The sequence below is a fragment of the Trachemys scripta genome, chromosome 1, assembly GCF_013100865.1.
Source record: "Trachemys scripta elegans isolate TJP31775 chromosome 1, CAS_Tse_1.0, whole genome shotgun sequence".
NCBI classification, from domain to species: Eukaryota; Metazoa; Chordata; order Testudines; family Emydidae; genus Trachemys; species Trachemys scripta.
Genome location: NC_048298.1, coordinates 333,051,254 through 333,067,064, shown reverse-complemented (window position 1 = coordinate 333,067,064; position 15,811 = coordinate 333,051,254). Strand labels below are relative to the sequence as shown.

The following is a 15,811-nucleotide window of genomic DNA, read 5'->3' as shown; positions in this document are numbered from 1 at the left end:
CTTAGTCATCCAAATCGTGGCCAACACTCTTTCATACTAAGAAAAGGGATCCAGGATGTTGTAAAACAACTAACTCTGCCATTTTTATTTATTTATTTGTATCCCATATTTATTGTATCAGAAACCCTTAAATGGCTGACTTCTAACCAATTCTGTAGAAAGCAACAGAGGGTCCTGTGGCACCTTTAAGACTAACAGAAGTATTGGTTAGTCTTAAAGGTGCCACAGGACCCTCTGTTGCTTTTTACAGATTCAGACTAACACGGCTACCCCTCTGATACTTGACACAATTCTGTAGAATTCATTCAGAGAACATTTTCTGCCTCTATTTCTCAGCTTTCACATTTTTAAATTTGTGGCGCATATGTTTATTTTCTCCAATTTGCGTGTACCAACAAGAGATTCAGATCATCATTTATCTGAACATAGTTGAGAACTACAATTGAGCTATGCAGTTGCAATTACTGGTCTAAGTCTATTAATACTTACATGAACATGCCCAGAGAATGAACAACGCTCTTTAAAATCAAGATGTACGGTTATAGGGGAGAGCGCTGCATATGTTAATTGATTGTTAAACTTTAACTCTGACACTTGTTTAGTATCTAAAAATGTCTACTCTGCTTACAGATTAGGGAAAAAAGCTGCAAGTTTTCAGTCTAAATTGTGGCTTTGCACAGTAAAAGACATTTAAGCCTGGCGGTAATGTGAATCTAGCTGTCCTGTCTGTTGGGAAAAATGTTTCCACACATCCTAGAATAAAGAGTACAAATTAGTATACCACAGGGGGACCTAAAACAATAAATAAAATGTCAAGAAACAATGAACAGATAAATATAGAATGGCAGCAATCAACTGAACTCTCAGCTAAGTATATACTAACCCAGCCACTACATACTTTCTGCTGAACTTAATTGGTATTTTCTATATCTTATTAATCATCCGGTGTTTATCATTGTAATGTTCTAATATGTTGAAACACTCTCAGCTTCCTGCTCACTTAAATTGTCATTCATTCTGTGTACCCGTTTTTTCAAAAGTGGCAGTGTCCTCCGTACAATACAAGCTATTCTTTCAAGTGTGGCAACAACATATTTCCCAGAAGTACAGAGGACAGTTCAAAAGTCTAATTCTTCTAGCCAGCCAGTCTTGGTATTTCTGTTTCTTTATGACAGGTTTCAGAGTAGCAGCCGTGTTAATCTGTATCCGCAAAAAGAAGAACAGGAGTACTTGTGACACCTTAGAGACTAACAAATTTATTAGAGCATAAGCTTTCATGGACTACAGCCCACTTCTGCATCCAAAGAAGTGGGCTGTAGTCCACGAAAGCTTATGCTCTAATAAATTTGTTAGTCTCTAAGGTGCCACAAGTACTCCTGTTCTTCTTTTTGTTTCTTTATGGAGATCTTCTGTGGATTCCAAGGTTGAGTCTTTACTTTGTATTAGCTTATCACAATGTAAATTCAGAATACAGAAGAGGAAAACTGTGTAATATGTAGTGGATGATTATAAAAGTGTAAGCCTGCAATGGGTAGTCAGATGTTGCTGCCTTGCTGTTCTACTCTGGTAAGCCACTTATTCATCAGAGTTCTAAAGAGTTTTCAGCCAGGTAAGATGATTGCAATTATAAAAGCTTTGTATAAAGACACGGTCAGTGCCATAAGAATTGGTGGAAAATTTAAGCAACAGGTCAGTTTGGTGTAAGACAAGGGACGTGGAATCAAGGGGAGTTTTTAAGGAGGGATTTGAGAGATAGTGGGATCTTCAGAGAAGAGGCTTTTTCACTGTGTACACGTAGTGCCTAGCACAGTGGGCCCCTATCTTGGCTAGGGTTATAGTTGTTTATAAATTTTAAGTGGTAGAATTTAGGAGATGGATCATCTGCTGCAGTGGTCCCCAAATTGTGGAGCATGCCCCCCCCCCCCCAGAAGGGTCACGGAGGGGATAAATTTACCCCGCATCATAAAACAAATTGCCATTTTCTACTCATTCTTGTCAAAATATAATGTTAAGAGGCAAGCCCTGTTGGAATGGGCAACTTTTGATGGTAGCAGTGAAATCTTTGATAACTGGAAGTTCAATACAGCTGTCAGGACTGTGCAAATTCACCCATCCCTACTGTTGTTTGTGTCTTCTTCCTTCCCTTTACTTCGCCCATGCCTCACACTTCATTGCTCCCCTTCCTGCCATCTTGTGCTCTCTCTTTTTGCCTTGATGCTTTCTTTAGACCTACCAGCCATTATCTCCATATGTATCCTCCAATGGCATGGCCTGCTTGTATTACAGGGTCTCGTTAACTTAGAGGTTAAATGTTTTTAGAAACTGATTTGTTTTTTTTGTTTTTTTTTTTAATAGCAGTGCTGTGTTTTTATTTTCAGTGAGGTTTTTACATTGGGTTTCAGGTTTTTTTTTTTCAGTATTTGAGGCTGGGTTGTAGCACGTTGTGAGGAAGAACCTCATTAAATTGCATTAATAATGGGAAGACAGTTGGGAAATAAGACTAAATATGTAGTGACATAACTAATGGCTCTACTTCTTCAGCTGAAGGGGTGAGAATTCAATTACTGGGTTTTTTTTCTTTTGTTATAAAAACCTTTTTTTCGGACTATCCCCGTGACTAGCTGTAGTCTTGTTTTATGTACATGTAATTATCACGTACTAGTTGCAACATTTAAAGCACTTTTCTGTGTAATTGCCTAAAGATGTCCATACAGAAACAGATCATGTAGTTTTCCGTGGGAAATGGAAAACAGCCCTTTGATACAATAAGACATACCTAAAAAGAAGCGTCATGGATTTAATTTGACAGAAGATCTCCCAAAATTTGGGAAGTGGGGAAGGATTTTTTTTTTTTTGCTGGCCCTTTAGTTGGATTGGATCCACGCCCCATTCAGTTTTCATCCCTCCCCCATTGCATGTACAAAAACCCTTCTGTGCACTCTTAATTTCTTTGGTTAAACTGTACCGTAACAGAAGTTGGTGGTACAATAAAGCATATCAAGAGTGAGCAGTAATCTCTATGGAAATGGCTTAGCAAGTAGCTTCATCTGGAACTCTCAGCTCTGGTGTGTAGTTCTGTGTTTCTGTGGATCAGGTTCTATACCAAAGACCGTTTTCATCTTAGTCTGAAGTGCAGCAAAGCAATCGTGTATTTTATTACTATTTTTCTTTGTGTGTTGCATAGCAACAGAATACTTCTGGGTCATTGTTCTCCTCATGGCTTATGATGTAGGACACTTCTGTCCATTTCAGCTTGCTGCACCATTCACAAATATTTAGTCAAATAAGTATGGTAGTGGTGTTTAATTTAGAATTAAAAAGAGTTTAGAGGGACTCGATCAAGCTTCAGGAAAGATTAGTGATCTTTTTGTTCTTTTACCAAATGAACACCCTTAAATTTGTACTTCAGCTTTGAAGTTAAAATCTTCTAAGCCAAGAGGCAGCAAATACCATAAGAGAGGAATATCAGTGGGTGGAATTCACCCTATTGCAAAAAGCACTTAAATAGGAATTAAGGGTCTATACCACTTGTGCTGGCCCTGTACAATATAGTAAATCTGACCCCAGAAACAGGCAGTCATCAGCATCACTACTTACATACCTGTGAATATTAAGATTTAAAACGAAAACAAAATCCTCGGGATTCAAGGGCCTTAAAGACCTGCCAACACCTCACAAAACCTTAGATGGTTATTTGGGAGAGACCAAGAAACTAAGGCCTGTTCTACTCTAGAAACTTGGTGGTTTAATAAAGTCATAAAAATAATCCGATCCCTAAGTGACATTAATGTACTGGCAAATTTTCTACTGTAGATGTAGTTCTATTGGCAAAAAGAGTTTGTTGGTATTGCTTACTTTGGGGAACTGGTATAAGCTATACCAACAAAAGTGGTTTGCTGGTCTAGCTGTGCTGACAAGCCTCTTCTCAGGCCTTGTCTACACTACGAGAGTAGTTCGATTTTACTTAAATCGAATATTTGGAATCGATATTGCAAAGTCGAACGTGTGTGTCCACACTAAGGACAGTAATTCGACTTTGTGAGTCCACACTAATGGGGAAAGCGTCGACATTGGAAGCGGTGCACTGAGGGCAGCTATCCCACAGTTCCCGGAGTCCCCGCCGCCCATTGGAATTCTGGGTGGAGCCGCAAATGCCTTCTGGGTAAAAAAAAAAGGGGCCAGGGTGCTTTTGGGTAACTGTCGTCATCCGTCCATCACTCCCGCCCTCCCTCCCTCCCTGAAAGCGCCGGCGGGAAATCATTTCGCGCACTTTTCCAGTCATTGACCGCGCGGACGCCACAGCACTGTGAGCATGGAGCCCGCTGCAACCATCGCTGCAGTTGTGGCCGCTCTCAACGCCTCGCAGCTTATCATACAGGTTGCCCTGAGGCAGATGCAGAAAAGTCAGGCGAGGAGGCTACGTCAACGCGGTGATGGCCTGAAGTCTGAGAGTAGCACAGACCTCTCAGAAAGCAGGGGACCCAGCGCCGAGGACATCACGGTGGCAATGGGTCATGTTGATGCTGTGAAACGGCGATTCTGGGCACGGGAAACAAGCACTGAGTGGTGGGACCGCATAGTGCTGCAGGTCTGGGATGAATCACAGTGGCTGCGAAACTTCCGCATGCGGAAGGGAACTTTCCTTGAACTTTGTGAGTTGCTGTCCCCTGCCCTGAAGCGCAATGACACCCGGATGCGAGCAGCCCTGACTGTCCAGAAGCGAGTGGCCATAGCCCTCTGGAAGCTTGCAACGCCTGACAGCTACCGGTCAGTCGCGAGCCAGTTTGGGGTGGGCAAATCTACCGTGGGGGTTGTTGTGATGCAAGTAGCCAAGGCAATCGTTGATGTACTGCTGCCAAAGGTAGTGACCCTGGGAAACTTGGAGGCGATCATAGATGGCTTCGCAGCGATGGGATTCCCAAACTGCGGTGGGGCCATAGATGGAACTCACATCCCTATCCTGGCACCGGACCACCAGGCCAGCCAGTACATTAACAGAAAGGGCTACTTTTCCATGGTGCTGCAAGCACTGGTGGACCACAGGGGACGTTTTACCAACATCAATGTCGGATGGCCGGGCAAGGTTCATGACGCTCGTGTTTTCAGGAACTCTGGTCTGTTTAGACGGCTGCAGCAAGGTATTTACTTCCCGGACCACAAAATAACTGTTGGGGATGTGGAGATGCCTATAGTGATCCTCGGGGACCCAGCCTACCCGCTAATGCCCTGGCTCATGAAGCCCTATACAGGTGCCCTGGACACTGAAAAAGAACTCTTCAACTACCGGCTGAGCAAGTGCAGAATGGTGGTGGAGTGTGCTTTTGGACGTCTCAAGGGGAGATGGAGAAGCTTGCTGACTCGCTGTGATCTCAGCGAAACCAATATCCCCATTGTTATAGCAGCTTGCTGTGTGCTCCACAATCTCTGTGAGAGCAAGGGGGAGACCTTTATGGCGGGGTGGGAGGTTGAGGAAATTAGCCTGGCTGCTGATTACTCACAGCCAGACAGCCGGGCGATTAGAAGAGACCAGCGGGAAGCGCTGTGCATCCGGGAGGCTTTGAAAGCAAAGTTCCTGAGTGAGCAGGGTAACCTGTGACTTTCTAATTTTGTGTACAGAGAAGCCTTCACCCCACTTCCAACACACGTTTCAAAATAAAAATAGTTCTACTTTGTTAAAGCACACCGTTTTCTTTAATACTGTTTTCGCGGGAATTTTTTAAAACTGGGACGCAGACTGTGGTGCGGAGCGGGTGTAGTGTAGTCGCGCGAATGCAGCTTCTAAACTCAAGGACTGACAGGCTCCGCTGCGGTGGGATGGTTCTTTCAACGGAGCCTGTCACCCCTCCTGATACGGACTGTGTGTATGGGGGGTCTATGTGAGTTTGTGGCAGGGGGGGGACGGTTATAGATCCCCTGCTGTGTGGCTCTGTGATCCTGCCTAAGGACCGCCGCTTAAGATCTCTAACTGCCCTCCCCTGACACAAAGTCACAGAGCAACCCACCCCCCACCACATAACATGAAAAGAACCTCCCAGACTAACCAGGGTAAGTAGTCACTGCATCACTGCACTATGTATGTGCCCTGCTGCTGTGCCTGCCCCCGACTATGTACCCTGCCAAAGGTGACTGTCCTGTCCAATTACCAACCCCCTTTCCCCCCCCCCCTCCAAAAGAACATGATGGAAACAGTAGTTAACAGAAACATATTTTTTATTATCAACTACACATGGGACTGGGAAGTGAAACTTGGACGGGGGCTTGTGTCAGGCGGGAAGGAAAGAACTTGTCAAACTTTGGGGAATGAGAGCCTTCTGCTGCTCGAGCTCTCTGCAGGGGTGGAGTGAGAGTTAGCAGGGACTCTGCCGCCTCTCCTTCTGTGCACTTTGGGTGAAGGGAGTATGGGACTTGGTGGCGGGGGAGGGCGGTTAGAGATGGACTGCAGCGGGGCTCTGTCCTCCTGCCTCCGTTCCTGCAGAACATCCACAAGGCGCCGGAGCGTGTCCGTTTGCTCCCTCAGTAGTCCAAGCAGGGTTTGAGTCGCCTGCTGGTCTTCCTGACGCCACCTCTCCTCCCGATCCATGTTGGCTTGGTGCATTTGGGACAAGTTCTCCCGCCACTGGGTCTGCTGTGCTGCCTGGGCTCGGGAGCAGGCTATAAGCTCTGAGAACATGTCCTCCCGTGTCCTCTTCTTCTTATGCCTAATCCTCCCTAGCCTCTGGGAGTGTGATGACAGGCTAGGTTGTGAGACAGTCGCAGATGGGGCTGTGGGAATGGGAAAAAGGGAGTGAATTCCTCAGAAAGATAAATGTAGTTGTGAACAAAGAACATAGTCTTTCTCTGTGAACAGGACCATGCACAGCACCTATCACATGCGCACTCAGCACAAGGTCGAATTCTCGGCCTTCGCATTCAGTGTCTGGGGTTTTGCAGAGCACTTTTGAGAACCCTGTCAGGACAACGGAATTGCTCTTGCACGCAGACATGGTAAGCCGTAGATTCGTGGCAGCTTAAAACTTTAATATTAGCAATGGCCTCATTTCACATTGAAATCAATGTCGGTCCCTGCTGCCAGCAATCCGGCAAGCAGGAAGTCTGCTCCTGTCCCACACCCTCGCGGCTGTCCCCGGGAACGATCCCTTTCGGCTGACCCTCTCCCGCCTCCACCGCGTGGCTGCAAACCAGCGGTTACAGTTCTGTAAAGGAACGGTAAAGCAGTCCCAACACTAACATTCCCCTACCTCATTCAAAGCAGGTCATCATGAGCGACATCACCCTCATGAGGATCTCTGAGAGCGACAGACAGAGAATGCTCCGGGAAAGCCTTCAAAGACCAGGGCCGTATGCCGCCATGCTGTGCCAAGCAATGATTCCGGAGTACTTGCTAGTCTCGTGGCGCGGCAACGTGTCCTACTACGGAGGACCCAATAAGGCCGCTCTCCCCAAGAACCTAATGCAGCGGATTTCAAATTACCTGCAGGAGAGCTTCCTTGAGATGTCCCAGGAGGATTTCTGCTCCATCCCCGGACATATAGACCGCATCTTACTGTAGCTGCAGTAGCAGGGACTAAACAGTAGAGCGGCTTGGGCAGGACAATCATGCAAAACCGGACATTGCTAGATTTTTTTCAAATAGTTGCACTGCCCATGACTGAACCGTTAAGTTAATCAAACTAATCATGAGAAACCCATTTTTTAAATTGTTAATAATCATGTTCTGTTACAAATAAATGTTTAGATGTTTACAACACTTACTGGATGATCCTTCACCAGATTCTGTGTCCGGGGTAACGGCTGGGGAGGGTTGGTAGGGGATCTCTGTAAGGGTGATGAAGAGATCCTGGCTGTCGGGGAAATCAGCGTTGTGAGCGCTGTCGACTGCCTCGTCCTCCTCATCTCCTTCCTCATCTTCCCCGTCCGGTAACATGTGCGAGGATCCGGCCGTGGACACTATCCCATCCTCAGAGTCCACAGTCAGTGGTGGGGTAGTGGTGGCGGCCGCACCGAGGATGGAATGCAGTGCCTCGTAGAAACGGGATGTCTGGGGATGGGATCCGGAGCGTCCGTTTGCCTCTTTGGTCTTCTGGTAGCCTTGCCTCAGCTCCTTGATTTTCACGCGGCACTGCGTTACATCCCGGCTGTATCCTCTCTCTGCCATGTCTTTAGAGATCTTCTCATAGATCTTTGCATTCCGTCTTTTGGATCGCAGCTCGGAAAGCACGGACTCATCGCCCCACACAGCGATGAGATCCAAGACTTCCCGATCAGTCCATGCTGGGGCCCTCTTTCTATTCTGAGATTGCACTGCCATCAGTGCTGGAGAGCTCTGCATCGTTGCCAGTGCAGCTGAGCTCGCCACGATGTCCAGACAGGAAATGAGATTCAAACTGGCCAGACAGGAAAAGGAATTCAAATTCAAATTTTCCCGGGGCTTTTCCTGTGTGGCAGTTCAGAACATCCGAGCTCTTACTGCTGTCCAGAGCGTCAACAGAGTGGTGCACTGTGGGATAGCTCCTGGAGCTATTAGCGTCGATTTCCATCCACACCTAGCCTAATTCGACATGGCCATGTCGAATTTAGCGCTACTCCCCTCGTCGGGGAGGAGTACAGAAGTCGAATTAAAGAGACCTCTATGTCGAACTAAATACCTTCGCGGTGTGGACGGGTGCAGGGTTAATTCGATGTAACGGCGCTAACTTCGACATAAACGCCTAGTGTAGACCAGGCCTCATATAGACAAGGCCTAAGGCACTTGGATTTCTAGATTTACACATCTCAGCGAAACTAGTGGTGAGCACTTTACTAGCAAGTTCTCGTCCCCTGCTGGCCAAGCAAAGCCCTTATTTACTGACATAGCAGGTATAGCAGAAAGCTCATTTCTTTATAAAAACATGGGGCGTTCATAAGTGAGTATTTTTAATTAGTCACTTTGATTCTTGATTTTGTTAGGAAAATGTTAAGAGTAAAATTTTTTGTATAAAATCCCGAAGACCCTGGGAAACTTAATTCTGATTTACAGGTTATACTTCTGCATTTCTTTTTATTGCTTAGATAAGATGCATGAAAATGTACCCTAGTTCTGTGGATTTTATCATTGCTTTCCTTGCTCTCTGCTTGAAGTTTGATTTTAGTTAATGGTTGCACATTTCTCTGCAGCTTTAAAGTACTATATACTTGTTTACCTATTTTTATTGATTTTTATTTTGTATCAAATCTTTAGGTTTACTTACATTAAAATATTCACACACTTGTCACACAACACCAGAACTTCCCTTAACCTTCAAAAAGAACCTTCCTCCATTAAGTCACAAACTATAAAAGGAATTTAGGCAGATTGGTAATTCCCAGGACCCTCTGAATATCACTCCAACTCTTGTGAAGGATTATAGATCTTAAATTGTCACAAGTGATTAAGATTACATTTTTTTATATCTCCTCTGAAAAAAACAGTACCTCCATCACTGTCTCTTTACATCATGCTGGGTTGTTGGTTCACAGCTGAACTTTAGTTCCTTTCCTTACTAACTTGATTACTTTCCTTTAGCAAAAACAGATATTACCCCTCATTCTGTTGTTGCAATCTAGACAAGAGTACAAGAGATGGATTTTGTGTAGTTTATACATAAAAGTTGGTGTGACCCAGGGACTCCTTGGTCCCAACTGGAGGAGGGCACAGGATTATACAAGGATCCTTTGTGTCAGATATATGCATAATAGTTCAACAAAGGGTAGCATGTGAGGTTGCTACCAAGAGCTAGTAGCCCACTGGTCCTCATAATCAGATATATGTACAGATCATCTTAAATCTTAGAAATGTAGGAATGGAAGGGACCTCAGTAGGCCACCTAGTGCAGTCCCCTGCATGGAGGCAGGACTAAGTATTCTCTAGACTTATAGGTGTTTGTCTAACCTGTTCTTAAAAACCTCCATTGATGGACATTCAGCAGCCTCCCCAGGTAACTTTTTTCTAGTGCTTAAATGCCCTGACAGTTGGGAAGTTTTTCCTAATGTTTAACCTAAATCACCCTTGCAGCAATTAAAGACCATTACTACTTCTATTTTCAGTGGTCAAGGAGAACAATTTATCACCCTCCCCTTTTGAACAACCTTTTATGTTTGTGAAGACTGTTGTCCCCCCCAGTCTTCTCTTATCCAGAGTAAACCCTGTTTTTCAATCTTTCCTCGTAGGTCGTGTTTTCTAGCTCTTTAATAATTTTTGTTGCTCTCCTCTGGACTTTCTCCAATTTGTCCATCTTTCCCAAAGCGTGGTGCCCAGAACTGGGCACAACACTTCAGCTGAGGCTTAATCAGTTCTGAGTGGAGTAGAGGAATTTCTACATATGTCTTGTTCAGAATGCTGCTGCCAGTACATCCCAGAATGAAGTTCGATTTTTTTGCGACAATATTACATTGTTGACCGATACTTTGTTTTTGATCCACTATAAGCCCCCTCCCCCAATTTTTTTTGAGGTACTTCCTCCTAGGCAGTCATTTCCATTTTGTATTTATGCAATTGATTATTCCTTCCTAAGTGTGGTACTGTGCATTTGTCCTTTATTGAATTGCATCCTGTTTATTTCAGACCATTTCTAGTTCTTTCCATTTATTCCCCATACTTCTTGCTATACTATACAGACATCTAAGATGTTTGTTAGATTTTTCCTCTTTATTCCCTCTTGTATGTCCTTTGTCCTTGCATTTAAGGAGTTATGTATCTATACTGAAAATTAGGTGTTGGAGTTGGGGCAGGTCACCAGGAGGTGACATTTCTTGGAAATGTTCCGTTCAGGCAGGAGGTGAGACCCTGATCCCCGTCTGGCCATTTGTGTATGCTCACAATGTAGGCCTGTTTGCATACTGGGCCACATGCAAATTAAGAGTTTGTAAAAGCTGCAAAGGAAATCTATAGGAAGGGAGATTTATAAAAGACAAACAATTGTTCTGGTATATCTTGGAATATAAAGGGACACACTGAATCCTTCACTGAGGCCAACTTTTTAAATAACTAATGACATCTAGAAGAATTCCTGCCAGGAGTTAAATGCTTGAGTTATCATGAAACCTAAAGTTGCCAAAATAATATTTAACAGCTATACTTCATATTTACCTTAACACATTTCAAAGACAATGAATTAATCTTCAGATGGACTGGAAAGGAAGACTCGTTCTAGCAAGACCTGTTTTCTGCTGCATGCTTATTTCAAGCAGTGTACCACTTCCTGAAAATAAAGAACTGACCACGTATCAAATTTTGTTACAATGTATGGGTCCAACAAGTTCAAATTGGTTTTAAAAAATCAGCAAATGATATCTACTGTTGTTCTTGTAGGTCACAAATGTTAATTTATATTTTTAATACTCCTAAACCACTGACAGAATTTATATATGTTGATACAAAGAAATAACATGATTCTAATAGATACCGTAATTTCAAAGCAGCCAAGTGGTCGTCGCATACCTTCTGCAAAGACGGTAAAAGCAATTATGCAAGCGATACTTCTGATGGTATTCCTAACTAAAGAAATTTAAGTAGCATTGAAAGTCCACAAATATAGCGATACTTGCTAGATATAACTTCAGTTACTCTTCTGCAATATTAACCATAAATATCTAAAGGGTAAAAGATTCTACATATTGAACTACATTAGAAATAATAAAATTTGCTCTATCAGATATCTTGCTAAGGCTCTGTGCTGTAGTATGGCAGATATTAATCCTGCATGGCGTTTACATTACAGCATATCTACTCAAGAAAAGACCAAATTCTTAACATGGGCCCAACTGGAAGACTATTCAATGACATTTATGGATTAACTTGGCAATATAAAATTGAGTTAGAAACAGTGCTATTGTCCATATGTAATACTGGAGAGTCTTTCTTATCTACAGTCTTCTGATCCTGACTATTGGAAATGGGTGCATGCCTGCCTTAAAAGGAAAAATCCCTTAATTCTGTCCTTTTTTTATGTCATAGACTCATAGACTTTAAGGTCAGAAGGGACCATTATGATCGTCTAGTCCGACCTCCTGCACAACGCAGACCACAGAATCTGAAACCTTAAACCTTAGAATTTAAGAATGACCTTAAAAAAATTGGCTATTTTGCAAACATTTGGCTGTGATAGTAATGACATATGTAATGTCATTAGAGGGTTTTTTTTCATTTAATATTTTCCTTTGCTCCAGGCTAGTCCTTTGTTTAGCCAAATCCAGTATAATCCTACCAGGAGAGTGTGGATCATTTGGTAATTTACATTGTATGGTTGTTTTAATCCAGGTTCTGTCACTGGAGTGGAAGGTATGCGTCACAGCCCACCATAGTACATAATTTTATGTCCATATGGAAATAATAAACTCTGCAGTAAGTGGCCTCCTGTCACACAATCCAGTATTGGGGAATTATTTTTTCCAAAGCAATTTTTCCCTTCTTAAACCCAAATGACAATAGAAATAATTCTCAGCTTCAAGATTTTTTTTAAAGGAAAAAATTTGTATTTTTAAAAAAGAAAACTATCAAGTAAGAATTATTTGCTGATTTGAGCATACTCAATCTCCATTGTTTTCATTTCATATATTCATTTACGCCCCAATTCAACAAGATATTTAAGCAGTTGTGTAACTTTGACTTCAAAATACCTACTGAATCAGTGCCTGTGTGCAGGTGCGAAGCAGTTATTTCTCAGAAATGCAGGGTTTTTTTTAATATGACTTTGAACCCTACTTATGGCAATGTTCATTAAATGTAAACATTTATCAAACCGAGACTGGCTTATTCCAACAGATTGTGTTCTAACAGTTTAATTTTAGGGCTGTCTTTCCTAGTATAATCCAGGGCAGGAGGATAAATTTGACTCCAAAAGCCTCCCTGAAGGTTTAGAATGTAGGAACTAATATTGGGCATGAACTTCTAGGAAACTGCTATAGCAAATACAATGCAGAATAGTGTGAAACAGTTTAATAAGCACAAATACTTAACAGTGTAATTTAAAAATATTTTATCTATTGTGTAATAAAAGGCATTTAGTGTGTTATGAAGTGAGACAGATTTTTTTCTTTTGATAGTGGCTGTTCAAGACCAGATACCCAGGTAGTAATTTAATTGGATTATGGCATGTAGGTTACAGATTTAGATTTATCCAGCATTGTCCACTCAGAGTTCATTGTCTAAAATATTCTTGCAGCCTGTCAAACTCCCCCTCCCTCCCCCCGCTTCCCCACTGGCAACAGTTGAGTGTGCATTAACAAATGAACTACTCAACTTAATCAAGTTTGCATTTGTAGAAGCTGCCTTCAGTAATACAAATTAAGACCCTAATGGTCTTTCATAATCCAAAGGCACTAATCCGAAAAGGCCCTGATTTTTAGTTTCAGGACCACTAATGATTTTCCAAGTGGATACTTAGTATTTTCTGGTCACTGACATTATGCTAGCTAAATTAAGTGTGTGCTTCAGTTTTATCATTTATCAGCGATAGAGGATTGAAGCATTTCACAATTTGATAAGAAACAGTGCACTTAGCCATGAGCCTCTTTGGTCAGTTGACACACACATGAGTTATACTTTAATCAAGTAATCTTTAGGTGAGTTAGCAAGAAACACACTTTCCCCCCTTTTTTATTACTTTAAAGACTTTACAGCTACGTTGTGCTATAATGTATCTCTATTTGTGATGCCAAGTTTGACAGAACTAGTAGATAGTGCAGCTGCAGTGAAATAGACACAATACAGCCTTACCTAATTTTGTTGATTATAAATAGATCACAGGGGCTCATTTAAGTGGCACGTGTTGGGGAATTACCTACAGGGTTAACTAACACACTGTACTAAAATTATATCGCATACTATTTAGCATAGAATTATTTTAATAGTTTGAGAATACCCATGTGTAAACAATCTGCTTTTGTTAAAGCTATGAATGTAGGAATGCAGTACTGAAATATAAGCCCCGGCCCATGTTTTATCAGCCTATTTTACAAGGAGAGCACATTCATGCTGTAGGCACGAAACAAAGTAGTTATGTAACAAGGATTAATGATCAGATGAACTGATTATTTTATCCAAGTCAGTGAGGCGTTTTTAACCCATTATTATGGATTCAGTTTACATTTAAAATATTCCTAACTAAAGAAGAGCATATTTACAGTTCTTCCTTTTTCCCCATTTTGAATGGATTGGTTATCCTTCGGTTCTAATTTGCAAAGCTAGTAAATTAGTTATGCTGCTTTTTATTCCTCCACCTTTGATATACAGTCTAGTACTCAGCAAGCCCTACTAATTTTAACAATTCTTTCTTTGTAGCTTAGATATCAACATGGATTGGGTACGCCAGACCTAAGGCAAACTCTTCCTAACCTGAAAAACTTCATGGAGCATGGGCTAATGGTCAGATGGTAAGTGCCTCTGTTTCACCAATTAACTTAAGTAATACAAAAGTAGGGAGAACACAGGGAGGGCTATGGCGATTGTCACTGAAAATGAGGCTTTGGAACCAAAAATGAAGCTGGTGAGGATATCTTAGGGTCAGCCAGAGCCCACGGCCTGATTGTTGCCAATACATACATTGTAAAGAGGGAGGACCATTTAATTACATACAAGAGCAGTGCCAACAGGTTCCCAATCAATTATTTTCTGACAAGAAGAAGAGAGAGAAAAAATGTCAAACTGTAAAGTGATACCAGGAGCTACGATTGCGGAGCAGCATAGATTGCTTGTAATGGACTTATGGGTGAAAAGGCTAGTGGGGGAACAAAAAGAGCTGCAGAACAAAGGCTAAAGTGGTGGAGGCTTGTGGATAGGGACGTCAGTCTGAGATTTAAGGAAGAGGTTCCATGGAGATTGTCCAATGACTGACCATGATGATACCACCTAGGTCTGGGGGGAAATATCCAAACATGTTACAGAAAGGGCATAAGCTGCTTGTGGCCAACAAAAGGAGGGTAATTTCATGACATGGAACTATGGTGGTGGTGCCATCTATGTGTAGGAGGCAGTAAAGGAGGAGGGAAAAGGGTTTGAGTAACGACAGAAAGAACAGTGGAAAGTTACGAAGAATACCAGCTGATAAAGAAAATAGCAAAAACAGTGGTTGTGGAAAGTAAGGGTCAGGCATTTAAAGCCTTATATGCAAGACTACTAAACAAGGAAGGGGAAAATATGGATTAGCCAAGTTTAGGCAAAGAAGCACAGAGGACTTGAGCTGTAAAGTGGGTTAAAGATGAAAATGGAAGAGTACTAGTGTAGGATGGTGGGATCATTAGGACGTGGCAGTGCTTTTATGAGAAACTGCTCAGTGAAGAAACCATTGAGGGGAAGCCTCACAAGACCTATTACCATGGTGGAGACTCAAAAAGTGCTAAAGATGATGAAATGTGGGAAAGCAGCAGGACCTGACAGTTCGCCATTTGAGGCATTAAAGCATTAGGCCGTGAGGGAGTGGTGGTGATTAACTTTTTCAACTTCATTCTCAATTGGAAAAATGCCTGATGAGTAGGGGAAGAGCACATTGGTCTCTACATTCAAGCACAAAGGAAACATGCAAGAATGTAGCAATTACTGACCTGACGAGTCACACAATGAAATGGCTGGAAAGAATTATCGAGGAAAGATTTCATGAGGAACTGGAGCATCAAGGAACTGACAACCAATTTGGGTTTATGCCAGGAATGTTGTCAGTGGATGCAGTGTTTGCACATGAATATTGTAGAAGTATAGGGAGAAACTCAAGGAATTGCACTTAATGGTTTTGGATTTAGAGCAGACTTATGACAGAGTTTCTAGAGAATTGTTATTGTGGTGCCTGCAGTCATGCTGTCT

The 15,811-nt window shown here is 42.4% G+C and overlaps 1 protein-coding gene across 2 annotated transcripts in view; it reads left to right on the top strand.

Annotated features, from left to right (window-relative positions):
* UVRAG (UV radiation resistance associated) overlaps window positions 1-14,408 on the top strand; it is a 128,752-nt gene extending 114,344 nt beyond the window's left edge. For both annotated transcript variants that reach the window (XM_034759150.1, XM_034759151.1), the window contains exon 14: window positions 14,297-14,408. In XM_034759150.1, coding sequence (XP_034615041.1) covers window positions 14,297-14,392 — 96 coding nt within the window. In that variant the 3' untranslated portion in view covers window positions 14,393-14,408. The remainder of the gene's footprint in view (window positions 1-14,296) is intronic.
* Window positions 14,409-15,811: the final 1,403 nt, after the last annotated feature.